The sequence below is a fragment of the Mustela putorius genome, unplaced genomic scaffold (assembly GCF_011764305.1).
Source record: "Mustela putorius furo isolate JIRA1106 unplaced genomic scaffold, ASM1176430v1.1 tig00000083_pilon_pilon_pilon, whole genome shotgun sequence".
Lineage (NCBI taxonomy): Eukaryota > Metazoa > Chordata > Mammalia > Carnivora > Mustelidae > Mustela > Mustela putorius.
The window spans coordinates 14,388,952-14,412,340 of record NW_025421273.1 but is presented as its reverse complement, the minus strand read 5'-3'; the positions used below and the strand labels follow the sequence as shown (position 1 = coordinate 14,412,340).

The following is a 23,389-nucleotide window of genomic DNA, read 5'->3' as shown; positions in this document are numbered from 1 at the left end:
ATTATTCTGGCTGGTGACTGATTTCTAGCCATGTGATGGGTACGAGGGTATGTCGGCTGCATGGCCAGTGAGATGCTAACCCCCCAGGAAGACCGGCCGTCCTGGGACCCATATTAATGTTTGCACATTGTATCAGTAAGCCATTGACTGTACTCGGTTAATAAAATATGTATGCTCAATCGAGCAGCAAACCTGGAGTGTTTCAGCTCTTATGTAGTTTGTTTATTTATTTTAAAGATTTTATTTATTTGACAGAGAGAGAGCACAGCAGGGGGGAGAAGCAGGCAGTGGGAGAGGGAGAAGCAGGCTCTCCAAGCAGGAACCCCAATGTGGGGCCCGATCCCAGGACCCTGGGATCATGACCTGAGCTGAAGCAGATACTGACAACTGAGCCACCCAGGCAACCCTCTCGTGGGGTTTAAATATTACTAACATATTTCATTTAGAACATGGGAGATTGGTCAAACCTTTGTATAAAAATAAGCATGTCCAAGGGCCTGGCAATGAAGTAACATGTATTTTTGTTGTCATGCAGAGCTCTGGCATTGAGACTTTAGTGGAGGAGCTCTGCTCCAGACTGAAGGACCTTCAGAGCAAGCAAGGTGAGTGCAGCCTCCAGAGCCCATCTGCACGCAGTGGGCTGTGGGCCCTGAGGGGTGTGATTCCAGAGGTGCTAGAGTCGGCCAGAGACAGACAGAAGGAAGTACGTCTTCATGTTCAGTGTGTCGCCTTGCCAGTGTCACGCTGTGCCTTCAGCTGTTAGGGCTTCCAGGTCACCCTTAGCAGTCACTTGTGGATAGATCCCCGCTCTCAAAGGAGTATATTAATTCACAGGTGTTCTTGTTGGGGGCAGGGGCTGGGGGGCACGTTTTGTTTCCCCTTCACATGGAAGCACGGAGATCAGGGCCAATATTTTCTCTTTCCCACCCTGGCCTCCCTGTTGGCATCTGCCTGTTGACATCAAGGCCTCCAGAGGCGTCGTTTCTATTTCAGGTTTGAAAGGAACTTCTGCCTTCAATCGGGTTTTTTGGAAAGGCAACCTTGAAGCTCATAAAAGTCATTTTGACACATGAAGCCTCATAGCTTTTTGTGGATACTTTTCTGCAAGCGCTTGGAATGAGAGCTGCATATTGAGGTCAAGGGTCTTGGTTTCATTGTCCTCTTCATGGCCATTTTTGCTGCCTGCCAAGCCTTGAGCCTTGCTGAAGAGTTTGTTTGTAACTGAAGGGCTTCCCAAGGGCTGAGCTGAGAGCTCGGCCCTTTGTTTTAGTTGACTCCACAGCCCTTGCTTACCTAGATGTTGGAACAGAGAGCTGATTATAATGGGCTTTCTTTACAGAGTAGTGTCAGTCCAACATGAGTCCATAGAGAATCCATGGGTGCAGAATTTTGCGAGGATCTCAACAGATGTTCTCTCCATCTGGCAAAATTAATAGAGGATTTCAGTCTTTAATCTGGTGCCTCTGGAGCACTCAGTCAGAGATGAGACAGACAGCTGTCGCCTCGCAGCCCACCGTTAGTGTGGTTAAGCTGGAGAATTCCATCTGGGGCTGTGAAGAAATGGATTTTTATTAGAAAGACAGATGGGTATAGAGTTCTTTTTCAGCCATAAAGTCTATATAAGTTCTGATTAAAGTTACTTGAGAAACTTTAAAAAAAAAAAAAAAAGGAGCATTTATTAACTAGATATAAGACATATCTTTCTGAATTTTTGTTTCGTAACAGAAGAGAAGATTCACAAAAAGTTAGAGGGGTCTCCCTCTCCAGAGGCAGAATTATCCCCTACAGCAAAGGATCAAGTGGAAATGTATGTAAGATTGTATTCAGTAATAAAGTATGCATTTGTTAAAATCAGACTATAACTGCTGCGTGGTTTAGTTTTTCTTCATTGTCTTATATTTGGTTCCGTATTTGATAATTCAGGAAACGCTCATTGAGCATTTACTATGTGCTTGACACAGAATTCAGATGTGAATAAAATGGTCCTGTGCTTAGTACAGAATCAGTACTTGTGAGATGAATGAATGGAACAAGCAAGGTTATTTACAGTCCACTCGCATGCTGTCATTCCAGTGCCTGGAGGCGGCTGTGAGAAAATACGGGCATCCTTGTTTTACATACAAGGAGACCACATTGCTCCGGCTGATTACAGAGGAATGTGGGCAAGTCATTGACCTTGTCAAGCTTGTTTCCTGAAGATGCTCTTTGCTGTTTATTTGGTAAATAGTTAGTAAAATTGGCTGCACTATAAGCAGAACTTCCTTCTTATACGTTTTATTGAATCTTCTGAACTTCTCGAACTTAAGGTGAACATAGCTTTTCCTGGCTGGTAGGGACCTGTGCTGTCCCACGTAGTCTCCGTAAGCTGCGTGTGGCTATGTAGCACTTTATATGTGGCTACTATAAATTGAGATGTGCTTTAGGTGTAAGATTCTCATCTATTTCACAGACTTGGTTAAAAAAAAAAAAGAATGTAAAATACTGCATTAATATTTTTAAATATCCTGTGATGAGTGCTGTGAAGTATGTAAGCCTGATGATTCACAGATACGTAACCCCAGGGCTAATAGTACATTATATGTTAATATTAAAAAAATACTTTAAAATATCAATTACATGCTGAAATAATGTTATGGATGTATTTGGTTAAGTAAAATACATAATTGAATTCAGTTTCACCTTTTTTTCTTACACTTTTAATGTGACTTCTAGGACATTAAGAATTCCATGTGAAGCTCACAGGTAGGTCTGTTAGACAGCTCTGGTAGAGGCTGAAAAGGAAAATCAAGTATAGGCCCTTTAAAAACATGGCCCTTTATCACTTGGTGTATGACCTTGACTGTTGCCTCCAGATGACAGTCCCCTTGGTAGGCAACCTGACTCCAGGTTCTTGCTTTGGCAGTCTGTCTTGCTCTGAAATCTGCGATGGCTACCAGCTTCTTGGCAGATTGGAAACAAGTTCTCGTTTTCAGTCCCTCTAAAAGCAGCCTCCCCGGCTTTTCCTGCAGTCACTGGTCTCCTTGGACCTTGTGTCCACACATGGGCGCCCATGCCTCACGAGTAGTGGCCCTAAGCTACATTTCTGGAGTGTCCAGACTGTGCTGTGGGCCACTTGTGCTCAGGGTTCTCAGCTGCACCAGCATCCTCTTTTTTGACCACTTGAACGCCCTGAATAATCCCTCCTGTTTTCCGAGGGCCTCATGAGAACACGTGGGGGACCAACAACCACGTAGTATTCCAGCTCCTCTTGTACATTAATTCCTTCACTCCTCCCAACTCTGTGAGGCAGCTAGTAGTATTCTCTGTACATCACAGGCCACAGAGAGGTTATGTCACGGGCCTGAGGTCACACAGCTGGTCAGGGTGGAGTCAGGGTTCACAGTTGGGGAGCACGGCTTCAGAGCACCTGCTCTTGGCTCTCAGCGTCTTCTGTTTCCCCTGCTCCCAGTGGCCTCGGGAGATAAGTCCTGTCCTCACCAGTGTGCAGCTGAGAATGTGGACCGACACATCAGCTAATGAGCTGAAAGTCACATGTTTAGTAACTGACGTGAACTGAGATGCAAGTGCAGGCATTTCTTCTCGAGGTGACATTCTTTCCACCATATTGCATTTGTCCTTCGTGACTCCTTAATTAAAATGACAACTTTAAAGATAAGAACTGTCCTCTTCCCTATTTTCTAAGTATTTCTAAATTAGTGCCAACCTCAGTGCTGAACATAAAGGTGCTTGATACACGGGACTAAACATAAAGTATATTTTACTGTATTATTCATTTTTTTTTTTTTAAGTTTTAGTCTGTGGATGACGTAAATGTTGACCGTTAAAGTGAAATACCCCGTCGCCCCACCTGGGAGGGAATGTTGTTTTGCTCTATCTTATACATCTAAATGCCTGCTTTTGAACTCTGTCCTCTGTTTTTCAGGTACTATGAAGCATTTCCACCACTGTCTGAGAAACCAGTTTGCCTGCAGGAAATCATGACTGTGTGGAACAAGTCTAAAGTCTGTTCTTACTCTAGCCCTTCTTCATCATCCACAGCCCCAGCAGCTAGCACAGACACATCCTCCCCCAAGGACTGCAACAGTGAAGGTGAAGTCAGCAAGGAAAGAAGCAACGAAGCACCCAGCACTGTACACACGAAAATCCAGAGCAGAAGTAAAAGTGAGAAGGAGAACAAATTCAGTAATGGCACAATGGAAGAAAAGCCTGCTTTGTACAAAAAGCAGATCCGACATAAACCTGAAGGAAAGATTCGCCCTCGCTCTTGGTCTTCTGGCTCAAGTGAAGCAGGTTCAAGTTCAAGTGGTCATCAGGGAGAACTAAAAGCATCCGTGAAGTGTGTGAAAGTCAGACACAAGACCCGAGAGATTCGCAACAAGAAAGGGCGGAACGGGCCAAGCAGGCTCTCGCTGAAGACTGGCGACAAGGCTGAGAGGGGAGTGCATGCGGTGGGGAGCGGTGGGGGGGGGGCCCCCATCAAGCCGCTGTGCCGGCGCGGGAAGAGGCCCTTAAAGGACCTGGGGAGAAGAGACGCTGGCAGCGCGGAGGGAAGAGATCTGTCCCTGGAGAGCAGAAACGACAGAGAATATAAAGAGGAACCACTGTGGTACACTGAACCGATTGCTGAGTATTTCGTTCCTTTGAGCAGAAAAAGTAAACTGGAGACCACGTACCGAAACCGACAGGATACAAGTGATCTGACGTCAGAGGCGGTGGAAGAGTTGTCAGAATCTGTGCACGGTCTTTGTATCAGCAACAATAATATTCATAAAACATACCTCGCAGCAGGTACTTTCATTGATGGTCATTTTGTAGAAATGCCTGCGGTTATCAATGAGGATATTGACCTCACTGGGACCTCGTTCTGTTCTCTCCCAGAGGACAACAAGTATCTGGATGATATTCATCTATCAGAATTAACACACTTCTATGAAGTGGATATTGATCAATCCATGTTGGATCCTGGTGCCTCAGAAACAATGCAAGGAGAAAGTCGGATTTTGAATATGATTCGACAAAAAAGCAAAGAGAAAACGGATTTTGAGGCAGAATGTTGCATAGTGTTAGATGGAATGGAGTTGCAAGGGGAACGTGCAATATGGACAGATTCCACCAGCACTGTGGGTGCCGAGGGGTTCTTTCTGCAAGACCTGGGCAACCTGGCTCAGTTTTGGGAGTGCTGTTCATCCAGCTCGGGCGATGCCGACGGAGAGAGTTTCGGCGGAGACTCTCCAGTTAGACTCTCTCCGATCTTGGACAGCACAGCACTCAGTCCACATTTGCTTGCTGGCAATCAGGAGCTCTTTTCAGATATTAATGAAGGATCTGGCATAAACTCATGTTTTTCAGTGTTTGAAGTGCAATGCAGTAATTCTGTTCTACCATTTTCGTTTGAAACTCTCAACTTGGGAAATGAAAATACGGATTCTAGTGCTAATATGCTTGGGAAAACCCAGTCTAGATTGCTAATATGGACCAAAAATAGTGCCTTTGAAGAAAATGAACACTGTTCTAATCTTTCAACAAGAACTTGTAGCCCATGGTCCCATTCAGAAGAAACACGTTCAGACAACGAGACATTAAATATTCAGTTTGAAGAGTCCACTCAGTTTAATGCAGAAGATATTAATTATGTAGTTCCTAGAGTCTCGTCAAATTATGTAGATGAAGAACTTCTAGATTTTTTGCAAGATGAAACTTGCCAGCAAAACAGTAGAACATTAGGAGAAATTCCTACCTTAGTTTTCAAAAAAAAATCGAAACTAGAATCTGTCTGTGGTATTCAGCTCGAACAAAAGACAGAACACAAAACCGTGGAAACTGCCCGAGGGGGTGGCGAGAGTGGTCCACGTGGCGGCGGCTACAGCTCAGGGGTTATTAAAGACATTTGGACAAAGATGGCAGACGGGGGATCTGCCGCGCCGGTGGACATAGATAGAGTTGACGAGGAGTTGTTCCCAGCAGACGTCGGTAACTACTGCTGCTGCCTGGATGCCGAGGCTGAGGCTGAGAGCCTGCGGGAGCCCCACAAGGCCGTGCAGAGGTCCGAGTATCGTCTGTGGGAGGGACAGAAGGAGAGTCTGGAGAAGAGAGCGTTCGTTTCCGGGGCGCTCTCGAAGGTGGACGGGGGCGACTACACTACACCCTCTAAACCCTGGGATGTGGCCCCAGACAAAGAGAACACGTTCATTCTCGGTGGAGTTTACGGAGAGCTCAAGACCTTCAGCAGCGACGGGGAGTGGGCGGTCGTGCCGCCCAGTCACACCAAGGGAAGCCTGTTACAGTGTGCGGCTTCCGACGTCGTGACCATAGCTGGTACGGACGTCTTCATGACCCCAGGAAACAGCTTTGCTCCCGGTCACAGGCAGCTGTGGAAGCCCTTCGTGTCATTCGAACAGAGTGATCAGCCGAGGAGTGGGGAAAATGGATTAAATAAGGGATTTTCTTTTATCTTCCATGAAGACTTACTAGGAGCTTGTGGTAACTTTCAGGTTGAGGATCCTGGGCTGGAATATTCCTTCTCGTCCTTTGACTTAAGCAATCCATTCTCGCAAGTTCTTCATGTGGAGTGTTCGTTTGAACCCGAGGGGATTGCCTCTTTCAGCCCTAGTTTCAAACCGAAGTCAATCCTCTGCTCTGATTCAGACAGCGAAGTTTTTCACCCCAGGATCTGTGGCGTCGATAGAACACAGTACCGGGCGATTCGGATCTCTCCTCGGACTCACTTCCGCCCTATTTCTGCATCCGAGCTGTCCCCGGGAGGAGGAAGTGAGTCAGAATTTGAATCTGAGAAAGATGAAGCAAATATTCCCATTCCTTCTCAGGTTGATACATTTGAAGACCCACAGGCAGATCTCCAACCACTGGAAGAAGATGCCGAGAAAGAAGGCCATTACTATGGAAAATCAGAGCTGGAGTCTGGAAAATTCCTCCCCAGGTTAAAAAAATCTGGCATGGAAAAGAGTGCTCAGACATCACTGGATTCTCAGGAGGAATCAGCTGGGATTCTGCCAGTGGGGAAGCAGGATCAATGTTTGGAATGTAGCATGAATGAATCTCTGGAAATTGCTTTAGAAAGTTCAGAAGCTAATTGTAAAATAATGGCACAATGTGAGGAAGAAATTAATAATTTTTGCAGTTGCAAAGCAGGTTGTCAGTTTCCTGCTTACGAAGATAATCCGGTTTCTTCGGGACAGCTGGAAGAGGTAGGTGGTTGTCTGTGTGTGCTGGTGCTTGATAGAAGTTGTTAACTGGCCTCAAATGCAGGAGCAGCCGGATCAAGCAGTGGAAGATAGGGTGAAATTATTGGGAAATTAACTTCAGTGTCTTAAAACTTAAATGCTTATGATTTTATATCAGGAATTAAAATGGGTTCGATATTTATAAATTGGAACTAGACCATAGACCTCTTGTGCAGAGAAAAGACATTTTAAAATTATAAGATAGTAAGAGTCTGTCTTAATACACACGTACTGTGCTTCAAACCGAGTACCCTGGCATTCCGGCCTTCGAAGCGGATGGATCACAAAGTGGCTGTTTACCCTGAGGAAGGCCCCGTGCTCTTCGGAAGCAGAGACAGAGGGCCTCTTTGAGGTAGCAACCCATCTCACAGTCCCCGAAACACAGATTGGTTTAGGACTTAGGTTTTACTCGCAAAATAAGTTACATCTGTGTGGAGTTCCCTGAAACAGATGGTGGTATGTGTAAAAACCCCCAGTCCCTGTGTATCAGAGGAGCCGCTATGGGACCTACAGAGCTGAGACCCACTGTGTACCAAGGGCACCATCCTAAAGCGCTGCAACTTGCACGTTAAAATGAGGCTAATAGTGGTAGTTTTGTGAATGGGAGTCATTATACCCTCTGACGACTTCTGAGATGTGGTTTGAGGTTAAATTGAGTGTGCTGGAACTACCACTGAAGGTGCTAACAACCTGTTTCACAGAAAAGCCCAGCGATCTGCCCATTTCTCAGCCCATACTCGATCAGCAGTGCCTGGCCTCTGTCCAGGAGCAGCTTAGTGAAAAGACAGTTGGAGGTGCTTGGAAGACATGCTGCCTATGGCCTGAGAGCAGCTGAATGTCCTCTCTCCTCTCCACCCTGGTGCTCGTTCCCCCCACCTCTGCTGCTGCTAACTGCTCCCCAGACAGCGAGGCTCTCTTCAGTCCGCCCCCACTTTTGACCCGCATCCTAATGCCTCCTCTCTCCCCTTCCCCGCCCCCCTCCCACATCAGAACTAACGCCTCCCTTCTCTTTTCATGCACTGTGCCTCTTTTTCTGTTGCAGTGCCTGTTTCATGAGTCATCATGTACTTTCTCTCTTTGGGTTATAAGCTCCTAATGGAAACAGACTGTGCCTTCGTTGCTTGCGGGGCCAAGTGCTTGGGGGGTCCTGAGTGCATGTGGTAGGAGGAAGCCCCACAGACAACTCAAGGGTCGCTGCTCCAAGGAACCTGCCCAGAGAGCCTTCGGAGGGGAGCGTCATGCACTGGGTCCCAATGAAACACTGAAGCTGAGCTACCAGAAATGGGAAACAATCGTGTTGTCAGCCTTCATCTGTTTGTTTGTTGTCCCTGCTTTGTACCCTTAAATATTCCTTTGTGTACCTTTGTATTTCACCTGGTTCCAGATTGGAAAGAAGGAAGAAGAGGGAAGAAGTGAGATTCTACATCAACCAGTCCATATTCCTTCACTTTCTAGTGTGTTGATGGATTTATGTGTTATCAGAATTCCAGGTTGTCTTGGAAGGTCTCAGCGGCTAGGCTAGAACGGGACGCAGGGACGTTGTGGGCTTGTCAGCCAGCGGCCTGCTCCCAGTCCCAGGCTCTGGGTATGGGTGCTCCAGTGTAGAGCTGGGTGGAGCTCACGTCCCTCACGACGGGAAGGCTGAGAGCCTGAGCCAGAGGACAGCGTGGGGGCTGGGCAGGGACCAGAGTGACGATGGTGTCTGCCTTGCCACTCTCACACCGCCTGGGCAGTCCAGGCAAGCTCCAACCAGAGTCATCTTCCCCCTTTTTCTGAGAGAGGGCGGTCTGGGAGCCCTGTGGTAAAGGTCACTAGTGCAAGGCCACCTGGCTCAGAGCAAGTGGACCAAAATGTAGGAACTCTAGGGGCGCCTGGCGGGTGCAGTTGGCAGAGCCTTGACCCTTGATTGCAGGGTTGTGAGTTCCCAAGCCCTGTTAGGTGTGGGGGTTTACCTGAAAAGAGAAAAGTTAGAATGTAGGAATTTTAATAGAATTGGTGTCCAGAAGCATGGATTCTTTTCAGAAATTTAGTTCAGTCAGTACAACAAACATTTTCTGATTACTCATTACATGCTCATCACTAGAGTAGGTGTCATGTACAAACGGGTCCCCGTCCTTACACTGGAAGAAGTCAGTCTAGTTACAAAGACTGCTTTGGAAGTAGTCATTTACTTCAACTGTAGTAGGTCATTTATTCACCTGGTTCTAATGCAGATGTTACGGAAGGGTGTGTGTACCGCAAACAGGGTGTTCTGTGGCAGCTGCAAGCTTGCGTCCCAGCGCGGCTTTCCAAGGCTGTTTATGTGTGTAGAAGCAAAGATACATCCATATATGTTTCCTCTTCTGTTTCTCTTCTTGGAGAAATGGCATTTTATTATAATCAGCCTTTTTGATTTTCTGTGTCCTGTTCCACTGTGTGGACAGATGTACTAGGGTTTATCGAGCCAGTTCCTTACATTTCAGGGCATCTGGGCAGATGTAGTTGGAGGGAGCAGGGGAGGTGGCATGGTGGAGGTGACCGCAGGCGGCCTCGGGAGCCCAAGGAAGCCGTCTTAGCAGTGAGCATGAGTGTGAGCGCAAGCGTGGAGGGACGCTTGTGGCACACACCTGGGGTGGCTCACACCTGGGGTTGCACACATCCGAGCGTCCCGGGGCAGGAGGGTGAGGAGGCGGCAGGGCACTCGAGGCAGAGGGACCAGCATCAGCAAAGACGAGGGGGCATCTGCCAGTGGTCAGTTCTTGGCTTCTGAAATACAAAATGGGAGGTGAGGAGCAGCACAGTGTGCCTCCCGTGTCTGTCTGTGCGTAAGTTTGTGGTGTAAGGGTTCTCCTCGTCACTGACCTGTTGCCACTGTAGCGGCACGTGTGTCCAGGAGCACAGAAGAGCAGCAGAAAGCTTGGGCTGCCTTCCGGAGTTTGCAGTCCAGTCCCGGGGAGAAGGCTGTTTTGCTCACAGTTTGCAGTGGCATCAGAAGGCTCTGATGAGTGGAGGGGTGGGGGGCCCATCCTTGGGGTATGGCACCTGGCCCCCCCGTGCCAAGTGGTGTGCCCACTCTGCCCTGGCACTATTATCCCGCTGAATGCCCACAGTGACCTTCTGTGATGGGTTTCTTTCCTCCTTCCCGGACTGTGAAGGCCACATAGGCCCAGAGGGGTGGAGTCCCTGCCCCTGAGCCCACCGTCAGGGACAGAGCCTAAGTTTTTTGCTCTGCTTTGCCACGCAGCATCTCTCATTGGTCTCTGGCCCTGTGACCCAGGTGTGTGGGAGTGGACTGTGAGTGAGGGGCACTTCTCTGTGCTCTTCCCAGAGTAGAACTCAAAGAGGAACAGCAGGGACCTTTGTCTTCGCAGACCCAGGAGGACTTAGTAAGAGTACAGAGAGGTGCCTACCCAGCTTCCAGCTTCTAAAGACTTTCTGGTATCCCGTCTTTGCTAGAAAACATTTCTGGTCAGGCTTTCTGGCTTAAATTGTTGTCTTCTCTGTTACTTCATGGTTTCATTCATCATTGAGTATTTTTGGAGAGCATGCCCTGTCTGAGTGCTGGCCTGGGTGTGGGGGACCAGCATAGAGCACTGCCCTGGCTGGGTCACATTCAGCGACAGCCTGTGGCCTGTCACGCATTGTGCCGGTGTGCCCGCATCTGGAGAGGGCGGAGAGCTGGCTCAGGGCTGCAGCGCAGTGGGGCGCCTAGAGGACTAGGTGCAAGAAGCCGGAGCTCAGGGTTGGCTTCTCGATGAAGGTGCCGTCTGAAGACAGGCTGGCAGGTGAGAAAGCGAGCCAAGCAGCTGTCGGGGGAGAGGGAGAGCGGCACAGGGACAGCGGAGCCCAGCCCGCCCATGGCTGTGGCCTTGTCTGGTTTTCTTACCTCCATTCCCTGTCAGCCAGACACGGGAATCTGTGCATCCAGAAGAGGCTATTTAAGCAAAGCATGGTCACTGCTGCTGTGCAACGATGTCCTAAGATGATGCATGTTCATCAGGGGGGTACTCCGTGTAGCGTAGCACAGAACAGGACAGAGAACTCTGCCTTAGGAACTGACTTTCAAGGGGAGGATGCAGAAAATTTCCTAAAACTAGAGCAGAAACCGGCATGACTTGAACAGGATGGGGGCAAGGGGGGTGGAGGACCGTGGGCCACATAATCAGGGACCTGCATCGGGGGAGAGCCTTTCCTTCAGGCGAGCGGACTCAAGCATCCACTTTGTGCAGGCCCTGTGCTGGAGACACAATCAAGGCATGGGCTCTGCCCTAACGGGCTTCCTGCCTCTCCCACTCTACTCTTGTCTAGCTTCCTCTCGTTCATGCTGACCTCTCCAGCCTGCTCTCCCAGCCGTCTCCCACATCCTGCGATGAGTTCTCTCTCCCTCCCTTTCTTACCCTTGCCCCAACTCCCACGGTCTTGGGACAGGGTCGCATGAGTAAACACTAATCGTTGCACAGCTGCTGGGGACATTTTCTTTTGCAGGTAGAAACTTGCTGCCTCCAAATCCATCTGCCTGCAGTGGTGCCTTTGGGAGGAGGGCAGCTCTTCTGTCCAGGAAGCCCTCTTGCTCCTTCCAGATAGTGAGAGGAGGTGCACCTTGGAGAGAAGGCTTTTCTGGAAAGGTCTAGGGGTTTTGTGAATTATATGCTAAATGCAGTTAATGTCCTTCAACTAGCCATGGACCTTGGCTGTTGTGGCTTTGTTTGCATGAAGCTGAGTCTTGTCCTGCTTACATAACAGAGGGGTCCTGACTGCTGTTGTTGGAGGAAGCTGGGGGAGAACGTAGTGAAGTTAACTGGCCACGCTGGGTACACGGTACCGTTTTCCTTCAGTGTCTCACTTAAGAATATTTCTTCCTGCAAAATTATGTGAAGTGAAAAAAAATGAAGGTTTGAGATGTTTCCTGTTAATTAAATAATAAACTCATTGAATCAAAAGTCTTTTACCCGTAAGACAGTTCACATGTAAGAGAAAAGCAAAGTCCTGTAAGAGAACTGACAGTCATTGTTTGCTAAGAGCACTCAGGTTTTAAGCTTGAACACATGGTGAGAATGTCTTCTGAAGCAGGGGGTGCAGACGGGGTCCACAGGCCTTCTTTGGCTTGAGTCCCAGCATCCTCTGGTTCTCAGCAAAGCACATAATGGAGTTAAAAAGCCATGGAGGTTGGTAATTCTGCCTCTTCAGTTTCTTTCATCCCGTGCTGTCATCTTTGACTCCTTCCTGCAGAGTGTGTGAAGAAGAGGGTCCTCTCTCTTCCATGGAGCGTCTCATACCAATGGACACTTAGGGTCACCCTTTTATTTCTCTGCATTTCCCAAATCTAGAAATCTGCCTTGTCTTGGATATTAATTGGGGATATTTTGCCTTGAAAGGGTTTTGTCGTGTCTTTTTTTTTTTTAAGATTTTATTTATTTATTTGACAGAGATCACAGGTGGGCAGAGAGGAGGAAGCAGGCTCCCCACTGAGCAGAGAGCCTGATGCAGGGCTCAATTCCAGGACCCTGGGATCACAACCTGAGCTGAAGGCAGAGGCTTTAGCCCACTGAGCCACCCAGGCTTCCCTTGTCCTGTTTTTTAAGAGATCTTCATTCTCAAAAAAACTTCCTTTATATGTTATGAACACTTTTTTTTTTTTTTAAGATCTTATTTGAGAGAAAGAGAGCATGAGTATGGGGTAGGGGCAGAGGAAGAAGCGGACTCTCTGCTGAGCAGGAAGCCCAGTGTGGGAGGCTTAATCCTGGGACTCTGGGATTGTGACCTAAGCCTCCCAGGTGCCCCAACCCTGAGGCCTTTTGAATTTACTTCGTTGGGGCACCCAGCTGGCTCAGTCAGTGGAGGATGTGACTCTTGATCACAGGGTTGTGAGTTTGAAACCCACATTGGGTATAGAGATTACTTAAAAGTAACATCTAAAAATAAATAAATAAATTCACTTGTCTAGAACAATATTAAAAATGAAATTCATCAGTTTAAAAATCCTGGATTTATAGTTCCTAGTTAATAATATTTGAATTTTCTCCTTTATCCTGAAAGTTTATAAACTTTTTTTTATATTTGTTTAACCTAAACAGTTTCCCGTATTGAACACTGATGTTCAAGGAATGAATAGGAGTCAAGAAAAGCAAACCTGGTGGGAAAAAGCCTTGTACTCTCCTCTCTTTCCTGCGTCAGAGTGTGAAGGTAAGGAGGCCTGTGTTAGGTCATTGGTTCATCATTTGGATTTCTCGTCATTAAGAACAATACATTCTTTCACTATGAATAGCAGTTCGCCAGGCTCTTACTGGAGGCTTCTGGGTGGTGGCATTGTCAGGCCCCGGGGACGCAGAGATGAGTGAGGACTGGAGCCAGCCCTTAGCCTAATGTGGGGAAAGGCATGGAAATGCATAAAAGCAGGACTGGCCTTTACCAAGGCCTGTTCAAGATCTCTGTGAATCCTGGGGGAATCACCTGTGGGGGGATCTTCAGGAAGCTGCCCAGATAGGGAAGGTGGGGGAGGGCAGACCCCGTGAAAGGGTCAGCTTGCAGGAGGGTAAGAGGGTCTCTGGGCCCAGTGTTCCCAAGTGGGCCCAGCTGGGTGGTAGCTGAGGCCGGAAGGGCAGGCAGGGAAGAAGCCTGGCTGGAGGTGCGGGAGTACCGCTGGTATGGGTGGAGTGTGGTATGCAGGCAGGGATGGCCACTGAGAAGACAGCAGATTGGAGGCTGTCAGGTCTGTGTGTGTTTTAAGACAGTACTCGCAGCAGAGTGGAGAAGGGATAGAATAGCTCTGGTACCAGCTGGGGTTCTGGACCCCTGGTACGGGCTGTCTGGGAGGCCTGGGTCAAGGCCTTGCCTCAGGCCCCGCAGGGGTAGTATGGGAGGACAGCATGGAGAGGTCTCAGTCGAGGACTCCAGGGCCTCAGGAGTGACTCTGAGGCGTGAGCAGCAGGAGGGGGTGGAGGGGCACCTGCAGGGGGCAGACAGAGCATGAGCACATTGGGTGAAGGGGATTTGGGTCTGGGAGCCTCCTGGGAGGACATGCCTGGCAACTATGAAAACTCCACCAGCCTGGTGGGGAGTGAGGGCTGCGGAGGGCATGCCACCGGCCCCGGGTTGGCGTGGGCTGTGCCATCTGACAGTCTCTGCCATCGGAGCTGGAAGTGGCACATACCCCGTTGGTTAGTATTCACACGTGCACGTGTCCGTTGTGTCTCCCGGTTCATGTAATGACCATGGAGCCCGTGGCGCCGCTCACTGCCTGCCATGCCTGGCTCGGTCCAGCTCTCGGGCCGCCAGTGCTGGCCTCCCTGTGCAGCCTGGCCTTCACCAGTGGTGGGGGTGCTCTTTGCTTCTCTCTGTGCTGTGAGCCCCTGAACGCCCTCGCCAGAGCCTGCCTTCCTCCTTCCCAGAGGTTCGCTGGGTCAGAAAGAGCACAAGGCGGAGTCTTCATTTTTAGCGTCTTTATTTAATGACATTTATTAGAGAGTGGTCATTCTGCTTCTGAGCTAGTATCTGGGCTGCCTTCTCTGGTTTACAGTGCTCCCAGGCTTTCCTTTGATGTAGGCCCCACTGTAGCTTTGGGAGGCGGCAGCACTAGTTTGCAGATAAGGAGGCGCTGAGACTCCGGTCTGACGGTTCGTCCAGAATCCTGCACTAACTGGCAAGCTTAGGCTCGCATCCAGACCATCTTCCCTCGGTGCCCAGGGAGGCGCCAGGGTCAGGGGAGCCCAGATCTGGCTGTGACATAGATCCATTCCATGTACCCGGCGAGTGTCCAGTCACCGGTGAGTTTAACAGGAATGCAGCTAAGGGAGGCCCAGTGCCCCAGAGTGGTGCAGCCAGATGGACAGGGGGAAGTGGCAGTAGGCAGTGCTGGGGGTCCAGAAGACCAGTCCCTGTGGGGGTTTAGGATGGCTCTCAGATGCTGAGTTCAAGCTTCATTAATGTGTCAAGGGCGTCTTGGCAGCCTTAGTCTGGTTTCTTGTCATTAGTTAGGAGTCAGTCCTGACCTTTAGCCTGGGTCCTTAAGGGATGGTTAGTGCACGGCGCTTGTTTTGATGTGAAGTGACAGAGAGACTATCAGTGGGTAGATAATGGCCACCAGGCTTTGGAATGACTTTTGCCTCACAGCTATGCATTAAATGCCTGCGCAGGTGCCTTGTCACTGTGACATGACCAGCCTCACTCTCTCGGCCTGTGGGGGTGGGGTGAGCTGTCTCAGGAGCAGGTTGGCCAGGAAAATGGGGAGCCTCTTGCCCTCTCAGCATGAGAGACTGGAGTCTCTTGTAGCCTGGCTGGGGGTTAATAACAAGCCCCGTGAGTCAGGGGTGACCTGGCAGCTCCCAGCCTCCCTGGAGGAGAGGGATCATCTGTTTTTACGGTAAGGCCAGGAGGTGGAGACTCGGAGTGAGCCAGCTGATCGAGGCACCCTGCTGCTAGGGCGCCAGTCTGAGCCCCGCATCCTGCCACCTGTGCCTTCATGGTTGTAGCCGCATGCCGGTGTTGTTTATGGGCCTGCCTTGTGCCAGGCCCTGGGGGCCCTCCTGATGAGCTAACATCCCAGCACCAGCAGAGGGAGTGAGGACGTGAGCCCTGTGACAGTGGGGGCCACCTGCAGTGGGAGGTGCCCGGGCAGCAGCTCTGGCTGGTGCTGGAGCAGAATGTGCTTGGTGTACCCCAGTGTGCCTGGCAGAGGGGAGCAGCGCAAGAGCACGGTGGGGACATGGTCTGCCGGAAACCAGCAGCCAGAGCATGAGGGCCTTGCGCACCCCAAGCCATGAGGGGTCTGTCCTGAGTCGTGGTCTCCAGAGCTCTCGCGCTGAATTCTGAACCTTTGGAAGGCTCATTCATTGTAAGTGTGTGGGTGTTAGCTCAGTCTTCTGGAGAAAGCCCTGCAGGGAAACCATACAGATAACAGTTAAGGGTTCAGGAGACAAAACGGAGCTGGAGCCCAGGGCCTCCATGGCCAGCTGGTAGACCTGGGGCAGTGACCAGACCTCCTGTGTCTCCATTGTTTGGGTTTGTAGAAAAAGACTAACAATAGTTCCTCCCCAAGGGGGTACTTCTGACAAGTAATGTGCATAGCACAGGCCTGGCACGTGGTCCTAATCTGGAACACGGGAGCCGTCCATGGGCAGATCACAAAGAACATTGTCCACAGTTACCACTGCCCATTCCTGACACCTGTGGTGTCACGAGCTACTTTTGTACATACAGAATCCTGACAGCAGGGCTGGGAAGTGCAGGAGTCAGGGAGGGCTGGCTCCAGCTCCACCCAGGGCATATCCTAGTCCAGGAGACCATTACTGTTCCTGTGGTGACGAGCTGGCAGGGTGCATGGGGCCCATGATGCTTGGTCAGGTGAGCTGAGTGGGCGAGCCAGCTGGGGTCTTGGTTCACCAGCCGGCATGCCAGCGCTGTTCTTGAGGCTGCCTGCGCGTCATCTCTTCTACTGTGCACAGGACCCCTGGCAGGCAGATGGTGACCCTGTTTTAGAGCTGAGGGAGCCAGGGCTCAGAGAGAGCCAGTTACATCGCAGGTGAGTGCAGAAGCAGGGGTCCGCTCATGTGTGTGTAGCCCCGGTGTCCGGGTTATTTTCGTGAACCTGAGCCCGTGACTTCGAGGTCCTGAGGCAGGCAGAGAGAGCTAAAGGTCATGGAGAATGTGATGTGGCCAACTCCCAATGGTACGAGGGCACAGCGGTCACTGAGCATCAGTCCTGTCCGCTCCTGTGTCACACATGGGGAGCATGTCATCTCCTTGAACTCCTCGTGGTAACTGGACCACAGTCAACAGGAAACATGCTTCACTGGGGGCATTACAGGACTTGCACACGGTGATTTCAAGCCAGGGTCTGCCCTGGGCCTACCAGCTGTCTCCTCTCTCGTCACTGTGTGTCCGCAGCTGTGTGGGGGCGCTGGTCTGGATTGAGACTGGCAGCGGTCAGCCCTGGCTGCGCATCAGAACCACCTGGCCCTGACCAGATCCGCCAGGATCTCAGGTGGGGCCTGGGCTGGCGGGCTAGGCTTCACGCTCCCAGGGCTGAGAACTTTTGCACTAAATGATCTGTTTGATTTCTTATAATTCCATCTTCCAGTTCCATCCCCTTCTGTGGGTTGCTTGCCTACTCAGACCACAAGCCTCCTTTCTCTTCCCTATCCTTCAGATACAGGGCAGATGAGCTTTAGCGTGATGTTGGCTTGAGAGGGAACAGACAAGGTGGTTGCTGTTCGGTCTTTCCCACTGCACTCCTCCTGTCGGAAGCCCCTTTGTTCATTTGTTAGATGAACACACATGCACTGCATCGTCTGTCTCCCTCTGCACTCTGTACGCTTGTGAGAGCTCAGGCCTTGTTGGTCTTTATCCTGTGTTCCCAGGGCTTACCCTAGTACAGGTGTGCTTTGTTGAATGATTGTCTCATGCTGGTTATGCCAGCCCGTCTTTTAAAAACTCAATAAACAATTTATTAGAATTTTTAAATGGACATAGCATTTTGCTCGTGCATACCTGGCTGACTGGTGTGCGCGTGTCTGCTTTTAGTGACTGTTTAAACTCTCCAGAGTGTTGGTAAACCTAACTGATCTGACTCAGCAAAAAATGAAACAAAAATGTATGTTTCATAACTGTGTCTTAATGAAATTTCCCCCCCTTTCCCTCTTTTCCCTTCTCCATTCAAAATGATTAAGACTGTTATACAAATGCCAAGGGAGAGAATGGTATAGAAGAGTGTCCAGATGGTAAAGACATACCCAGTAACGAAGAGCGTCTGTTAGATTTTAATAGGGTAAGTGGACTGTCCTCCTCCTTACTAACTTACTAACAGCCACGTCTCCTTGCCACTCAGGCTGGAGCCTGGGAGCCCTGGGAGCTCCCCCCCACCACTCCCCTGCCAGTCCCAGGTGACCCAGCTCCCAGGCCCTCAGTCCCCGCCTTCATCTCCTCCCACCTTGTCCGCTTACTACCAAGGCTTCCCACACTCCTGCCCTCGCTACCCCCAGTCTGTCATTCCCAGTGCTGCCGCTGGTGATTCCTGCCTACCAGTAGGACTTTGGCACTCCCCCAGAAGCCTTCTGGTGAGCTCCAGGGATGGACCCCACCTTCCTCTGCCCTCACCATGCCCTGTGTGGCACTCTGGCCTCAGCCCTGACACCGGGCTGCTTTTGGTTCCTGTAGCACTGCTTCCCCACCAGGCCTGTGAGCTCCTGCTAGGCAGGCAGGCGGGTGAATAAGGACACCTGTTTCTTTTCTGTGTCGGCGCTGGTCCTGTGAGGACTTTTCCCCCAGGGTACCCTAGGGTGTCGGCACCCATGGCCCGATCTTTCCCACCTCTGTGGGGGGTGCCCTGTGGCACCCCCGCTGCCACACCCATGCTTGGGAGCCGCTCTCTGGCCCCTGGCCCTGACCACCCCGCCTTCCCCTTCTCCTACCTCCTGCACCCTGTCCAGGCTGAGCACCCCTCGCTGCTCCTCACGACGCCTGATGGGGGGACTGTCCCTGTGCCATTCTGCATAGATTCGGGACGTCCTGTCTCAGGCCGTGCAGCCTCACCACAAAGTGCAGACCTGAGCCTTGAGCCTCCACGGGGACTCAGCCACTCCCGCTCCTAACCAGAATGGCCTTCTGTCCCTGCGCCTTGCCCAGAAAAAGGCCCTGTCGTGCTCTGCCCTCGTGTGCCTCTGGCCTCACATCCTCTCTTCTCCTGTCCTTCCTTGTGCCTGTCTTCTGCTGCTGCCTCAGAGGTCCCAACCAGGGACAGTGCTGCCATTTGGAAATGGGGGGTGCTAGCTACTCTGAGGAGGGGGTGGTCCTGGGTTCTGTGATGGGGGTTCTTGTGACTGGGGAAGGGGTACTGCTAGCTAGTATGATGGGGGGTGGTTACTGTTGGAGAGGGGCATTGCTAGCTACTGTGACTGGGGGGTGTGCTGGTTACTGGGCGGGGGGCGTTGCTCGTTACTATGACTTGGAGAGGCGGCGGGATGTCGCTGGTTACTATAACTGGCCGGTGGGTGTGGCCCGGTTTGGGCCACTGAGGGACAGGAGCTTTACTGATCACCTCGGGGTGGGGGGCGCGGCATGGCAGGTGGCCGTGGAGAGGGAGGATGATATCACTCATGTCTGACGGGGTTCGGGGAGCATTGGTAGTTGCTGTGACTAGGGAGGGGCTTCCATTTGTAGTCAGTGTCCTGGGGGACAGAGATGCTGACCATCTGGTGTGTGGGGGACAGTCCCACACAATAGAGAGTTTTTAGAACTCCGGTTTCTGAAGCCCAGCCCCCAGGCAAGCTCTGGCTATTCCTTACACAAGACTTGCTTCTTGGCCTTCAGGTGAGGACGCTTCTCAGAGGGCCTCCCCTGCCACAACTGTCAGAGAAAGAGAGCATGTGTGTGTGTGTGTGTGTCCCCTGCCTGCGCCTCCCCTATCGACCACAGCACCCCATTTACAAAAACCATGGTGTGCCGTGCTGTTGCTTGGTCAGTTTGCTATGGGCTCTCCCAGAATGTGAGCCCGGGGACAACACAGCTGCACCGACCTCCCCTGGTTCCTGGTGCTTGGCCCAGCCCCCAGCGAGGTGGCCCTCATACCTTGGCTCGTGCAGTCAGTCCTCACACTTGGAACGTTTTGTCCCAGGGACTCAATGTACAGAATCAGCCTTTTGGCCGCTTTCTGAATCGCAGAGGAGAGTGTGGTGGTTTTGCCCCGAAGCAGTGCAGCTCTTCGTCACTTGTGGGTCTCCCCAGGAAGCCAGCGATTTGCTGTTTGCCCTCTGTATGTCGGGAGTGTTTCATGTAGCCCTTTGGGAAAAAAGTCTGGCTTTTGATCTGTTGAAAACTGTTTCTTTCACCCCAGGTGTCTTCTGTTTATGAAGCAAGGTGTGCAGGAGAGAGAGGTGCCGGAGCAAAACCCAGCGGCTTCCGCAGAAAGATCTACTCCAGCGCCAGCTCCGGCTTGGATGGCTCCGGCTCGGAGGGCGGAGGCGAGTGGGTGGACCCTGGCGAAGAAGAGCTCTTTTCTCGAACTCATCTCTAATCCTGCAGCGTAGTACAAATTATTTTTTGAGAGCGATATGTGATGGCAAATACCCTTTTGTGAGGCCTGTTAATCTAAAGCAACAACTTAGGTTTCTTCTTCAATTAACTGATTCAGATCAGCAATTATCTTTCTCTTCTTGCTTATTTTAGAGTTGAGGACAGCTATCCTGTTGAAGATTTTTTGTTTTCCAAGCTGTTGAATTCTTGGCTATCTGAAATAGACTAGATTGTGTTGTCAAATCAAGAATGGGTGTGCATGTGCTTGTCTAGAAGCAACCCTGCTTTCCACATCTTGACCGCAGTTGCTGTCTGTCCTTCCAGTTGCAGCCCCGGTCACTGTCACCTTAGCGCCGCGGTGTCCGCGGCCACTGCCGCTCTCCAGAGACTTGAGCTTTGAAACCTTTAGGCTTTGTTTTCTCTGAACTGGGATATAACACCCACCCCTGCCATGGATCAGGGTCTTTCTCAAGGCAAGAGGGAAGCATGGGTGACTCGTCCACGGGCTTCACAAGGTCAGCTCTCGTGTACATTTGCCGTAGGAGCCACAAGGGTATGCTTTTAGAGACTTACAAAATACTGTTTTCTCTCTTAGGATTCTCCCCCCTCAAGTATCATGGAAGATACTATGGTTTGTGACTTTCTTGCTAACTGGAGGAGCCAAGGCTTTGAGGTGCGGGGTAGCAGCGGAGGCAGAGCAGGGCAAGGGCGTACTCCCAACCTGTTTGACGTTGTGGTGACTTTTGCACCAAATGCCCTTCAGGGTTATTTGTGGTGAGGGTCTTAGTTGCAGATCATGATTTTATGGCGACCTCCATTGAATCGAAGCCTCCAGAACTCCAAATTATAAGTGTCTGATATGCAGTACAGGCCGCCTCGTCACCCCAGAGAAGCCCTGGCTACTACAGCTAGCCGCTGTCAAGGCTGTGATCGAGTAGAGCTTAGATTTCATTTTGTGTTGGCGAGAATGTTCTGGGCAAGTTCTGTGTGGTGGGTTGGGGGCGGGCAGAGATGTCCTTTCTCCAGACCTTTGTGATGGCTTCATGGGACTCGCTTCCCGCTCTCCGTGGGGGCTGAGCAGTCAGTCCGTCTCCTCCAAGTCCTGTCCATTCAGGATGGCCGCCACCTCGAGTTTCCACGCCGGTGGGCAGCAAATGAAGCTACGAGGAGCAGTGTTGTAAAACCAAATTGTTACTCTATTTAAAAAACAAACAAACAGAACCTAATGTGTAAAATCAGTTTAGCATGTCCGTAACACCAGGAATGGCAGAGAAGTCTGGCGTGGACGAGATGGCTTCACCGCAAGTCTTGGCAGGTGGTACACACGTACACTTCGCTAGCTGGGAGCTGGAGTGGCTGGGCGATCCCTGGTTTGCTCCGAGCTGTGGGTGCAGTTGCCTGCTTGTAACCGAGGACACAGATGACTCCAGGGCTGCAGAGCCGCCCTGGCTTCAGTGTCCTCACTGGGAGAAACCCAGCAGACGGCGGGCTGGGGTCTCACCACACGCCAGGGCTTGTTCGTACTCGGCACATCTTATGACACTTTAAAGTGTGTGTGTGTGTGTGTGTGTGTGCGCGCGCGTGTGCGTGCACGCGCGCATGTGTACGTGTGCAGGGGTGTGTGTGTGTGCATGTAAGGTTTATGTTGCTGTTATTTATTTACAGACTTTATAAGGTTTTATGTATTTTTCTTTCTTCCAGAGCTTCCTAAAAAGTGATTAGCATCTGCACTGAAATATAATTTAACAGCAAAGGCAAAAAAGAATTGGAAGTTGTAAATTCCTAAATCACTACAGTGACGATCATTCTAGAAATCGTTGCTTATGTAGCAGAGACCAAATAAATGTATTTCAGATACAACCTTTAGCTCAGTTGATTTTGGACAGCTGCTTTTTATCAAGACAGGGCTCCAGGTGGCCGAGGTGCCGACTTCCTCATGCACTGGCGGGAAGACAGTGCACCTTCCACGGGGAACGGGGATGGATCATAAAATGGGCAAGGGGATTAACAGATTATGTATTTATTTGTTTTCATAGCTAAATGGCTGAAGTCCAGAGGCTTTCAGCAACAGAGTTGAAAGTGTGGTTTTTAGTTTTGTGAATGGATGATCACAAAGAAAAAGCATTTTTTTAAAAAGTTGGCAAAACGCTGAGACGCACTGTGGTATGACGCGCATTTGCATATCCATAGCACTGAAGTACCCGTGTTCCATTCCTGGGCTGAGATTTTTTTCCCCGTGGTTGTATTGTTCTGATTTCACGTACACCAGAGTAACTGATTTTTTTGTTTTCTTGTGGAGTTAAACACCAAATAAAAATTTCAAAAAACAGTTGGTTGTCTTTGTTTATCATAGCAGAGGATCTTTTGTAGAGTCTGCAGCCTTAGTGACCTGCGTCAGGAGAAAATAGAAAGCATCCAGGTCACATCGTTCCAGATGAAAGGCATGCAGCTCTTAACGGGCATTTGCTCGGAATGCTGGTGCACTGCTTTGCTGGAAAAGGGAGGGGGGGTGCCTGCTGGTTAACGAGTCGCATGCCCCCCCCCAACCCCAGCTCCTGCCTGAATCCAGCAAGAAACATGTGATTTTTGTCCAGAGGTATAGACAAAAGTTCCATCTTCTTTGTTACGGGGAAAAAAACCTGTTAACACGATCAACGTTCATTGTAGGAAAAGAAATCAGTGGATTTTTTTTTTTTTTTTAAGATTTTATTTATTTGTCAGAGAGAGAGAGAGAGAGAGTGAGCACAGGCAGGCAGAGAGGCAGGCAGAGTCAGAGGGAGAAGCAGGCTCCCTGCCGAGCAAGGAGCCCGATGTGGGACTCGATCCCAGGACACTGGGATATGACCTGAGCCGAAAGCAGCTGCTTAACCAACTGAGCCACCCAGGTGTCCCAAATCAGTGGATTTTTAAAGTATAAGGGAAACTCCTCTGCACTAACACACTGGGTGCTGGAAGCTGCTCCCATTTGTGCCCAAAGCCTCTCCAGACATCTGAGCACCTACAGGTCTGCAGAGAACATGTGATGTGACGGGGCGGTGCTGTCCCTGCTTCTGCGGACTTCATTTTTTATTCATTTATTTGACAGAAATCACAAGTAGGCAGAGAGGAGGAAGCAGGCTCCCCGCTGAGCAGAGAGCCCGATGCAAGGCTTGATCCCAGGACCC

At 50.4% G+C, this 23,389-nt stretch overlaps 1 protein-coding gene across 11 annotated transcripts in view; it reads left to right on the top strand.

The window, feature by feature from the left end:
- KIAA0232 (KIAA0232 ortholog) overlaps positions 1–22,554 on the top strand; it is an 85,799-nt gene extending 63,245 nt beyond the window's left edge. For 7 of the 11 annotated variants that reach the window (XM_045075404.1, XM_045075374.1, XM_045075378.1 and 4 more), the window contains 6 exons: positions 536–602; positions 1,726–1,807; positions 3,923–7,205; positions 13,295–13,403; positions 17,885–17,982; positions 20,047–22,554. In XM_045075404.1, coding sequence (XP_044931339.1) covers positions 536–602; positions 1,726–1,807; positions 3,923–7,205; positions 13,295–13,403; positions 17,885–17,982; positions 20,047–20,226 — 3,819 coding nt within the window. In that variant the 3' untranslated portion in view covers positions 20,227–22,554. Of the gene's footprint in view, positions 1–535; positions 603–1,725; positions 1,808–3,922; positions 7,206–7,489; positions 7,594–13,294; positions 13,404–17,884; positions 17,983–20,046 lie in introns of those variants that run through there. The other 4 variants (XR_006605344.1, XM_013045782.2, XM_045075399.1 and 1 more) reach the window with 4 other exon arrangements.
- Positions 22,555–23,389: the final 835 nt, after the last annotated feature.